This window comes from Zonotrichia leucophrys, chromosome 2 (genome assembly GCF_028769735.1).
Source record: "Zonotrichia leucophrys gambelii isolate GWCS_2022_RI chromosome 2, RI_Zleu_2.0, whole genome shotgun sequence".
In the NCBI taxonomy this organism is placed as follows: domain Eukaryota; kingdom Metazoa; phylum Chordata; class Aves; order Passeriformes; family Passerellidae; genus Zonotrichia; species Zonotrichia leucophrys.
The window spans coordinates 86,571,722-86,584,070 of NC_088171.1; the positions used below are offsets into that span (position 1 = coordinate 86,571,722).

At 38.1% G+C, this 12,349-nt stretch overlaps 1 protein-coding gene across 10 annotated transcripts in view; it reads left to right on the plus strand.

Annotated features, from left to right (window-relative positions):
• FHOD3 (formin homology 2 domain containing 3) overlaps nt 1-12,349 on the plus strand; it is a 378,395-nt gene that overhangs the window by 293,183 nt on the left and 72,863 nt on the right. For 8 of the 10 annotated variants that reach the window (XM_064705593.1, XM_064705583.1, XM_064705585.1 and 5 more), the window contains 3 exons: nt 4,011-4,145; nt 7,381-7,431; nt 11,711-11,925. In XM_064705593.1, the coding sequence (XP_064561663.1) occupies nt 4,011-4,145; nt 7,381-7,431; nt 11,711-11,925 (401 nt within the window). The remainder of the gene's footprint in view (nt 1-4,010; nt 4,146-7,380; nt 7,432-11,710; nt 11,926-12,349) is intronic. The other 2 variants (XM_064705587.1, XM_064705591.1) reach the window with 1 other exon arrangement.

Consider the following 12,349-nt stretch of genomic DNA (forward strand, 5'->3'; position numbering starts at 1 on the left):
TCAGACTAGCTGAATTTTTATTCAGAAGAGCTTTGGCCTACAGTCAACCTTTTGGCTTCATATGCTATCTCTATGTTTTGCCTTTTTTTCTTCCCTCCCCCCCCTTCACCCCCCATTCTTTCCTTTTCCTATCTCTTCTTCCAGTAAGATAAGTTACTAATGACCTCTTTGGCCCTGTGTCCTGATTCTGTGGTGAGGAGCTCTATTCACAAATCCACAGACCTAGATGCTTTCTGGTTGTGTATTTTCTTTCTGGAATGAGAAAGTAATAACATAGCTTGTTTAGCTTTTACTGGTCTTAACAGCAGGCATAAGAAAGCTTTTCTTAACATTTTTTATATTAACAGTCCATTCTTAATAGCCTTGCATTCTCTACAAGACTAAAAATAGTACTCAGAGTAAGCATCCTTCTGGATTGTATTTGTGGAGCTGAACAAATGGTTGATATTACCAGCTGGTAACATATGACACCAGCACTAAAATGCTGGCATATATTAGCTGTAACCCCATTTTGCGAATGATCGCTCTATTATGCTTTCATTGAGCATTCAAATTTCTCTTTACTGTTAAAATCTCTTATCACCTTTGATTCAATGCCAGAAGTTTTTTTAGCCTTTTTCTTGCTTATCCATTTTTAAAATGCAGCCTGCAGCCATAAGACCTAAAAATTCATGAGGCCTGAAGGCACTGTCACCCTTCAAACACCATCAAAGCAACAAAATTACCCAATGGCTAAGCCCAAGCCTTCCCACCAACTGGTTTGGCCAATGATGCTGCCATTTGCAATTTAAGTATGTGCTCACTGAAAGGGAACATTTACTTTAAGTGTTATTGCCAGGGAAATACAGAAATAAAAATCAGATTTTGTCAACAAACTGTAATAGACAAATCCCTTTTCAATTTGTTTAGAATGTGAGATGAATACCCCTTAATTCTTGTTTTTCCTCTGGCTGCTTTACAGGTTTGTACACCCTGAAAGTAACCTGCTTAGCCCAGGTTTAGTTTATGCTAATGTAGGAAATTATCAATAGAGTTTACTAAATACTAAAACTGTGCATTTACAGTTGCAGTTCACATTAAAAAGAATATTGGTGCACCCAAAGACCAGTTGAGCTACAGTGTTTGATATCTGCAGTGAGGCTGTGAGTTGAAGAGGCTTCATAAGACAGCTGGTCTCAGCATTTGGTGTGAGGTGTGGTCCCCACCGAGGGCAGATGTGTGTGGTTAAGTGGGTGTAACCACTAAGAGAGGACTAACTCAGCTATGGCAGTGCTGTTTCTTTGCCAGCCCTTTTCTAAATGTGTCTGAAGACCCAAAACCTTGACTATTTGTGCTTCAAGAAGTCAGTGTCACACAAGGGGTCAGCTGACCGTGCTCCTGTCTGTTTAATTATGGCCTCTACGTACAGTACCTTTTGGCAGCTTGGACTGTTAGATGTGACCATTTCATGCAAAAAACTCTTATCACCTTTGATTCAATGCCAGAAGTTTTTTTACCCTTTTTCTTGCTTATCCATTTATGATAGGGCTGTGTTTGGGACAAAGGAATTGTATGTGTGTTCACAGCTTGTAATTCAGCTGAAGTACACACTCATAATCAGTGGGAAATATGGGAATTACAAGTTTTGACAAATTTTTGTTGATTTGATTAGTTTTGAAGAGATAGCCAGCTAACATTTTCAGTTCTTTAGACACTGGCTTTTTTTCTGGACATACAGCTGTGGATCTTCTATTTAGATTGTGATGCTGGTCTTCATACATCTGCTCATTTTATCACAGTGAGCAATGCTAGCCAAACTATGCTAGATCAAACCTCCAAACAAGGTGTGGAGATATTTTACTACCGGGGTTAGCTTAGAATTCCATCTGCAGGACTAAGCTGTGCATCTCCATGTGATTTCCCTGTAATCCCCTGCATAAGAATGTGCATTTATTGTAGAGCCTCAAAGAGCTCAGTCAGAGCTGAAGGCTTCCAACCTGCTAGATGATGTGCAGGCTTGCAATCATTCTTTTGGTCTCTCATCATCACCCCATCCTTCCCCTTATTTTTCCTTCCGTCTTCTTTTAAGCCATACCTGCCTTTGACTCTAAATGGAATTTGCAGACTTCATGGCAGCTGAGCAGGATGGGATATCAAGCTGAATACACAAAACAGATAAAAACAAACACTTGATAGGGAACCTCTTTTGCCATCTCTCCTATTTAATTTCCATATATCTTCACATGGAGGCAGAATTCATTTTTCCCCTTCCAAAAGTAATTTCTGATGTTATATCCAACCATATAGACATGGCTTTTTGTGCTACTACAGGGATGTAGCTCTAGCTTTTGAATTTTAGTACAGTGGTGCTACTGTTTTTGCTAAGAGCTTTCTCTTGAAACATGCACTAAGAGGTCAAAAGTTAAAATCAATTTAAAATATGCTCAAGGGAAAATTCACCACACGTACTTGACTGTCAGGGTTTGAGGATTTTTTTCCCCCTTTTCTTAGTGCTGAAGCATATTAGAAATTTTTATGGTTTTGAGTGTGATCCAGCATTGATACTGTAGCTTTGGAGGAGTGCCAGCAGGGACTCTTACAGAATATCAAGTTTTATACCATCTTATGTAATGTTTATGCGGGTGGGATATGACATATTGAAATTCAATTTATTGAAATTATTGACATTATATTCATGCTGCCCTGCTGCCAGTGGGGCTGAAATGGCTATGTTTTGTGGTGTTCCTGCTTATACAGACATAGACTCTTGGGGAAGATAGGTTTGCATTAATATTTTTATCTTCTTTTGCACCTATGTTCACTAGTGAATTGGTGCCATTATGCTAAATGCCTATACTGTGCAGCCATAGGCAAGTAAATAAATAAGGGAGAGGGTCTGAGTTCTTAAAAATAAGGAAAATTTATTCAGGTTCTCATTACTGGTTAAGGAACCTTCCTCTAGGCAGACAGGGTTTAGTTTCTTTTTACACAAAAGGCAGTATCTATTTCTCTCGTTAATCCTTTCATTGCAAAACTCATGTTACAACAATGCACAGAAACCTCTCTACATGAGTTATGTCTTTTTGATTTTATCAGTCTAATTCAATCAGTATGCATCTGTATAAAGCTACCCTGTGCAATTCAGATTTTTTCCTGTCTAAGAGACAGAAAGACATGTTTAACTCTGAGGTCACTCAGTTGCCGTGTCAGAGGTTGGTGGTACCAATACCACCATGCTGGGGGAGGGTTGTGTAACAGGACCCACTCTCCCAGACAAAGTACTACTTAGAGTAAAGCCAATAAAAAAATCTATGTCAGCACCAAACTATAAGTGAATGTAAAAGTATCTTTATATCTTTGAAAAGTTTTTACTGTAGAGGCCATCATTTCTGTTAGTTTTTAAAAATAGTTTGAGAAGACTCTCCCTTTGTGTTTTACTGATATATTAGAATATGAGATTCATCTTGCACTTACAGCACATGTAGCAGGGAAATCATGATAATCAAATTTATTAATTTATTAAGGAAAAATATGCCTGATACTTACAAGAGCATTTGGATTCTCTAGGGCTCTTCTGACATCTTCTCTTACTTTTGTTTTTCTGCATAGAGGATTCTCAGGTGTTTGTGACACATCTGTTTTTAACATCATTGCATAACAGTTTTTTCCTTTAAAATTTCAAAAATCCGTTACAGGATTCAGCTTTTCTATTAACAGGATTATAAAGTTAAAAAAGAATAGACAATATTGCAATTGAAACAGACTGAAGAATTTTTACACATACTTTATTTGTGCTTTAGAAATTTGGCTATTTAGGAAGCCTACCCTAATTGTTTTTCTTCAGCTCATTTCAGAATCTATAATCAGTTCAGCAAGAAGACGCTTAGCCAATGCTTTGAAAGATCTCAACATAATATTGCCATGTCATTCTGCTGATTGGGTTATGTTACTTGCTTCATGGCTGCTACTCATTTTTTGCCAGTATAATCAATAAAAGTGACACTGAGAAATCTGATCTTTCTTTTCTGCAGGCCAGCTTTGGGTGGTCTCCTTACATCATCTTTTCGGCAGCACCAGGAGTCCTTGGCAGCAGAAAGAGAACGACGGCGTCAGGAAAGAGAAGAAAGGTTGCAAAGGATAGAACGTGAAGAAAGAAACAAATTCAAGTAGGACCCAAATTTGCTCTCAGTCTCTTGCTTTAATGTGTGATAGATTGATCAATCATTGAGACATTCAACTGCAAAATAATTGAATTGATGAATTGTTTGTCTCTTTAGATACTTTTCTTGATCTAAATATCTTAAAAACTGATAGATTAAACACATCACAAATTTTGGCATTTAATAAAAAGTTATTTTTGTTAAAGGTAGCCAATTACACTGCCTAGGTATGTACAGAAGCTCAATTTTATTAGTTAATATTCTCACAAAATTACAATCTCTGTGAGGCATAGGATTTGAAGGTGAAACAGTGGGACAAATGTATCAAAAAGTGAGGAAGGGACAGCACTGAAACATCTTTTTGCTTTTAAGTTATGCAAAGTAGAAATGTCTTGCTGTATGGTAGTGGTTTTAAACTACTTTTTCCTGCATTTTTGAACTCGTGTCTTTTCCTCCTGGAATCAACAACTGACAGAAGGTAATGACTGTTCAAACCTTGGCCAAACGAATGTCATAGCTGAATGTGGGATTTCACATTTTCACATCTGAGAAAATGCTGTGTGATGTGGGATCCTAGGGTGTGCTGCCTGGGGCTAGTAAAAGACAAGCCCCCTCAACCTCAACAGTCCATGCCTAGAAATCCCAGCAGAGACATTAACAAAGACTGCAGTGGGCCAAGGATTGATATGGAATCTGTACCTGAAATTGTGTGAAGAGTGTACACTAAGAAATCAATTTGTTTCCTCTTAGACAAGAGTGAAAAGCAAGCCTATTTTTAGTACTTAGAAGATATAGTGTAATAACTTAAAGAAGAGTAATATAAACGTTTTGTAGCTTTAGAATTGGTAGTTACAGAAAAGATGGCACAGGGTTTCATGTTAGCTTGTTTATTAGTGTGCAGGATTGTTTTCACTGTAATCATCCCTTTAGTAAAAAGTGGAAACAGGCTGTGATTCTGTGAATTTGGAAAGAGGAATAGCTTAGTTGATTGATATTCTCCTGGCTCCAGAAGATAGCTAGTTTAGAAGGAAATGAGAGGCAGAGGGAAGGTGGAAGAGCACCATAATAGGATCTTTGGCAGCCAGCAGCTGCCCAAGTCCTTCTGAAACAGAAACAATAAGGTTGCAGTCTTCCAGCCTCTTCCAAAAACTCTCCCTCTAAGTGGTATCATCAGGCTGCAGCAGGCTGCCGTGGACTGCCAACATGATCTTTCAGAAAGGAAACTCCCAGACCAAAAAAGCCAACAGGGCATTTGGCAGATCGACCTGTTTGAATAACAGATCTGCACATTTCAGTAGAGGTCAGCTACGCTGGTTGTTCTGTCACTGAAAGAGGTTTCTTAAAATCAGAAAAAAAATCAAAGTATACATTTTCATCCCTTCATTTCAGAAGGGATGAAACTGATTAACTAAATCTCATAATTATGCTACATATTTAAAATTATTTTTCAATGCTCAGTGTTTTCATCTTTTGGATTTGAGTTTTGTGATCACCCAAAAGTTATAACTTTTGTTTGAGCAGAGGGTCTCCAAAGCCACCAGACTTCACAAACAGACAGCATCCCACAGTTGATTAAACAGTCTGGCAGGAGGAAGACAAAGTCACAGCAAGCAGTCATGGACGGTTTCATAAGAGTTCCTGGGATTTCATTATCATATCATCAGTCTGGCTAGAAACCCAGTCTCTGAAGATGTATTTTTGATTAAAAATAGCACTTGCAAATCAGTCTTTAAACTCGTGAGCCTTACTGGATTTACCATCATGACTCATTTGTTATCTCATTCTTTCCAACTCTGCCTCAAGAACATTGCACTAGATTCTGGCACTATTATTGACAAATTGAGGATAATTTAAAGGAAAGCATCACTAGTTGTGAAAGAGCTGGAGGATAGGAGAGCTGGAGGATTAGGAGAGGAGCTACAAAGCTTCATAAACTATTGCTCACTAAAGGAATGCTTTGCAGAATGAACATTTTTCTCAGTAGAAGGACAACTGTACCCATTGCATATGTAGAACAATATGTCCTAAAATAAAGTGGTTATTTTTCAGCTGTAGGGAAGAGTGAAAGTTGTCAGAATGGAAAGAGTATTGTTAAAGTTTGCCTGCTGAAGATTTCCTGGAATGCTTGTTAAATATTGTGAAAGTATAATCAGTTCAGAATTCAAAGCCTGTGGAGATGGCCTGAAACAGTAATGTGTGTTCCCTGTTAAAGGATTTTTGAAGAGCACTTGCACCCAGATGTTTGATAGCTATTGGTATAATAGATGATAAGTAATTCATTTAAGGACACAGTATAAAGGGGGAAAAAATCAGTTATTAATAAAACGAGTAGTTCTGAAAATATTTCCAGTACTCACAGCTTACACTGTGAAAGAATCTAGCAAATAAGGTGAAGATCACATCAGTTTTGTCTACCAGATTCAACCAAGTATTTAAAATATATTGTAAGAAACCATCTTGCTGTGATAGTGAGACAGGATGGACATTTGCTGGGTTCTGCTGTGCTCCAAGTTAAATTTGCATCCATGTTTGTGGATGTGGCAGGCCTGTCTGAAATCATAGCACTCAAGCATCCAGCAAACTTGACTTGGCAAAAGTTAAATATATGGGTTACTTGAGGAGCTGTGGGAGTGGCAGCTGACATGAAAGGAGTTTTGTGTCTAAAACTCCATGTGAAAAATGAGGAAGTGAAAGCTTGTTATCTGTCCAATGATGCTGCACACACCCTCTTGGAATGCAGAATTGTCCTTCTTAGTAAAGCCATTCCCCTGTCCTGTTTCTGGCTGTGGCAACTGAAATTCACTAAGGAAAGGTTCCTTAGAAAGAAGGCCAGTAGGTTTGCTCACTGCCTCAGTCACTGTCTTGGGGCATTCTAAGAAGGAGTCAATGAGGGATGGTTTAATAGGCACTCATGTGCCTGCTCGTTATGGATAAGGGCAGTTCATTGAATCTCATTTCAGATACCAGATTTCAAAGCATGCTTCAAGTTTTTCACTTTTTACAGGTTTTTTAGAATTACTTTGAATGACCTTCCAAACTACATATTTGGTGGTGTATGTATGGATAAGTGTACAGTTTTCAGCAATTTTTTGCAAAAAAACCAAGTTTTTTTAACAACAGCCTTCATTGTCTCCAATCAGTTTGTGTGTACCACTCTTGGTTTCTCCTACTGTACTTATATTTCTATTACTTCCCTTTTTCTTCTGGTTTCTGCTGCAATTTATTGTAATTCTCTTTCTAGCCGGGATTATTTAGACAAAAGAGAAGAACTAAGACAAGCAAGAGAAGAGAGGTTTGTATGTCATGCATCCGTCATTCCCTATCCTTCCCTCTGGTTGTTTGTACTACCTATCTTCTTTGCTGTGGAGCTGTCATATGTTTACATTTTTAACTCTGCTTGCACAAAACACTTTTATTCCAAAAGACTTCTATAAGAAAGAAGTTGTTAAAGAGCAGAATGAAGTCCAGCTGTAAGTACAGCAATAAATGAAGAGCAATGAGAATGCTTAAGAATGATTGATGATCCTTTATCTGTGTGTGTGGGAAATAAGCTTACCCCATTTGCCTCAGAAATTTGCCCAAATTTAGTAGAGTTATAAATTGAATAAGCCTGTCTTTTTCACCCAGTGGGTCCCAAGCTTTCTGGAGGATCAGAAAAGGCAAGTGAGGATAAAGGATATTGGGGTCACAAGCATTGCAAAACTGCAGTAACAGGCTGATGGAAATGGTTCTGACCCACTCTTGGCATATTTTTATCTTTGAGCCAAGTTTTCTTTGCTGATCTCTTTAAACATCAGCAAGTAAATTACAAAGTTTAGCAGTGTTTATCATTGGGGCATTGTTTTAGTTTTATTTAAATTGCATATTTGAAAGGACAGAGGGTTTGAGTTTTATTTTTCCTTTTTTTTTTTAATTCAATGAACAAATTTAGAAACTCTGGGCTAGGCTGGGAGGTATGTGCTTATAAAAGCATATTTTTCAAGGAATGCTCAACTAAGGACTTTTGTCTTTCAGTAGCTTCATCTCTACCCCTGCTAGTAATTGCATCCTGGAGGGAGTGCTTGTTTTTACCTGGAAAATATGCAAGTTACTGTACAAATAGATGAAAAATCATCCAGAGTGCTTCAGTTCTGCTTTTATGATCCTCTAGAGATTACTCTCTGGAGATACATTTGGATTGTCAAGAATTGGAGCTACATTATCAAAATAAGAGAGCAGCCATCTCAGAAATCATTGTGTTGCTATGTTTTTACTTGGGTTTTTTTTCTGTTTGCTTTTGTGTTTTGGCCCTTTTTTTCACAAAAATAATCACACAGGAGACAATGTGTTTCTGCAGATTGAAGTTTTATCTGTTGAGGCTGAAGTAGCTAATATTAAAAAATTATTTTAGCATCTCTTAAAGTAAGAAAAGGTGGATGGGCTTTCCATTGTGCTTCCAGTCCCAAAACAATTGCAAACAGTTTAAAGCATTTTCTGAAATGAAATGCATCTGAGCACATAAGCGTCATCATTGAGCAGAGTAAAACCTTTCTTCAGTGAGCATGCTCGTCTGCAAGTTTTGAAACAAATTAGAAGGGAGTTCTTTAGAACTTTCAAGTTGTAAGGGAGAATGACAACTGGAATATTTTTGGAGAAGTGTTCACCATCACTGCTGCACAATCTGAGACTATTTCACCCTTTATTAGTAATGTTTTGTTATCCTTAGGGCTCTTTTGAACTGAGATATCAAACTATCAGTTCCTGCTCATAAAGAGGAAAGACATGTTTGCTTTCACAGCAGATAAATGTTGGAAAAAACTTCTGCAAATGAATTCTTGCACCAGTAGTCCATTACATTGGCATTCTGTAACTACTTTTTTATAGACACTTTTGCACAAATGAAGTTTTATTTCCTGTAGGAAATTGCATGATAACTTGTTTTAGTAGACTGCATAGACTGTAAGTAGACTGTAAGAAAATCCTGCCGTCAAGGTGCCTAAAATCCTAGTTAAAAACTGATTTGTATGTTTCCTCCATATCAGTTCTTGCTGTTCAATGATTTGAGGCCTTTTCCCTTTGCTTGGCTGGGTGTTTTCCAGTGGTAATTAAAGAATAAAACCAAGGAACGTGAGCTCCCAAGCCCTCTCTGGTTTGAGGTAGTTCAAATGCTCTCCACCCTCATGACTTTGTTGGTACCTTAACATTTTAAATTGCCCTGGGGGCATTACTCAGGTGCCAAGACAACTCAAAATGATAATTTCATCTACTTGAAAATGATAAATCCGGTGTTATGTTCATGAGGAATACCAAATGGATAGCCACAGAATTTTGGCTTATTGTCTATAGAGAAGAGTCAGCATAGCTGAGATGATGTCTGCAGGTTGCCATGATTTAAAAGAAGAATATGGCAGCATATGCAGGGGCAATTTGTCAATCTGTAGTGGAGGTATGGTAGCTCATCCTTTCAACCCCTTCAGATTTTGGTCTATGTGACCTTGCATATCTGCTGCTGGCATTTATTCAATATGAAGATATTTGTCAGAAACAAAAAATAACCTGAATAATGTCATTTATCAAGTGTGAAGCATTGGTAACTGATTCCTGAATGTTTTTTTTATTTCTCAATGATACCTATTTATTAAGCTTCCAATTTGATAATGAGTTCTGCTGATGTGCTGCCATTGGAGTTGCTGTTCTAGTTCCCATTTTTGTTTCAGTATAATAATCAGATACATTTTGAAAAGTCACCTCTTGATGATAGTCTCTGCTTTGCTGGTTGGCAGTGCAGCACACAGCTACAGAAAATGTTAAAGCACCTGAAAAAGAGCTGAGGACAGTAAAATATTGTAGCTCCCCACATCATAAAAGGATCCATCCAGATTTTTGTAGTAGTCTGTTGGCAAACTGCAAAACCCCCTTGGCAGCAGCCAGCTGGGCTGTACCTGTTAGTGCCAAGTGATCAATTTGAGTGGCTCTTTATGAGTCTGGAGTCCCATCTGCTCTGCTTGTGAGGAGGTGGAAGGCACTGTATATAAGTGACCAACATTCAAAGAAAGAGTGGCTTCATGAACTGTAACAAAACATCATGCTGATGCCAGAGAAATGCTTTCCCCTCTATTGAAAAGGCAAGACTCAGTCTCGAGAATTGGCTTCATGTTAGAACTGTAAACAGTTCCTATTTTATAACCATGCAAGTATGTAGCTTGTTATATTTTCATCCAGAGTCTGTAGGGGTTCTTTTTCTTGCAGAATTTGTTCAAAGCCTGTGCATACCTCTAGAGGAATAAAGGAAAATGAGTTTGTTCTTCATTATTGCTGTTTGCAGTAAGGCAAATTGCCTCTGAAAATACAAGGACTGCTCTTCAAAGACACATTTCTGTCCTCTATATGAATGTTTGCAAATGTGCATGCGTGTGTGGCTACCATATGTACTTAGCATGTTTGTTGCCACATGTGGCTGACTTCTTTACCCTGCCTGCTTTTAGTGCACTTTTTTATACTAATTTGGGCTGTCAGTGATGCAGAAGGGGGGAGGAGAGGTGTTCAATGTTATGAAGTGTTTACAACAGTGTGTTACAGGGAATGACCAGAGTGTTTCAGAGACATAAGAAGTAGTCCTGATTAACCTGTTTAACAGCTCGCTTGTGGATAAGGCAAACAGTCTAAAGCCCGATCCAGCTGTATTCATTAATTTATTCCTTAGCAAATAATGGTGGATAAAATTAGCAGACATCTGGAACAGGCACATATTTAAAAGTTATTTTGGTCAAAATGTATGAAGCATACTATGAAGAATATGATTGGTAGCTGGTCTTAATAAACAGTTAGTGAGTTCTGCCTGCCTAAAATGCAAAACAGATGTATCTTTGTTCTTTTAAAGTGACTTTGATGAATAAACTACATGTGACGTCAGGTACATGCTATTGGATGTCTGAGTCCGGCAGAGAAATTTTTCAGAATAAAAAAAAAAACTTTCCATTGTAGGCTCTGGAGAGAACAAAGTGAATTCCAGTGCATTGCTCTCAGAGCAAATAGAAGCAGGTTCAGAATCTTTAGATAGTCAATTCAGATGTTTATTATTGGTTTTATTTTCAGGAAGATCTGGTTTTGTCTGCTGCATTTTCCTCTCCTTACAGCAAGTCTCAGATTTTGGCAATTTGCACCAGTATTAAGGGGCTCTGGGTTTGGAGAGATTTTTTTTCTTCTTTTGGTTGTTTTTTTTTCTCTCCCATTTTAGTTTTGGGAGAGGGAGGGCTGAGAGGAGGAGGAAGAGGAGGTGAAAGAGGAGGGTGAAAAGGAGGACAGACAAATGCTTCCAAAAAGGAGAACTGTGCAGACAAAATACTATAGCTAAAAGTTCTTTAACTGTGCTGGTTTTTACTTTTATATTGTAATGAGTAATTTAACATTTTTCAGGGCAGCAGTCTTTGCTTTAGTGTGCACTTTTTGGCAGATTGAGCAAGCAGGCAGTTGAGTGCTGTACTCCTTGTGTCAGGAAGTCAGCTCATTTTCTGCAGGTGTTTCATCCATAAACAAGCATCAGCCACAGGCTTCTTTTTCTTTACGGAAACCCTCTGGAATTTAACTTTCAGATACAAATACTTGGAGAAGTTGGCAGCAGAGGAGTATGAGAAGGAGCTGAAGAGTCGGAGTGTCAGCCGAGGCAGAAGTGAGCTGTCCTTGAACCTGAGATCCCCTTCAGCTCCATCCTCACCTGTACCCAAGTGCATCAGCCCAGCATCCATAGAGTCCCAGGAAGAGCTGAAGACCCCTTCCATCCCGAGTGGAACTCCTCAGCCCTCAGAAGGTAAGTGAAAAGGAGGGTAGGGGAAACAATCCTGGGTTTATCAGTTTCTCTTGGGTTGGTGATTTTTGATGCATGAGTGCAAGAATGCAATCTGTAAGGTGCCAGAGTAAAGGGTCCTACATTGTTCCATACTGTCTTCCTAAATTGCCTATTTTTTTTTGCATTGATTTGGATATCATGTAATCTGTTCAATAATAGGATACATTGCCAATTGTTGCTATGATTCATACTATCATTTTCTGTTGCTTTTCAAATTGAATAATTAGAAAACAGAGAATAAAGAAGGTCTTAATTTTAGTGTCATATTCCTTATATATGAGGAGTTACTGAATACTAGACAAACAGCATTCCTGCCAACAGATTTTGCATATGTGGATTCTCTGAAAGAAATGCAACAGATGAATGCCAAGATTATAATAACCTT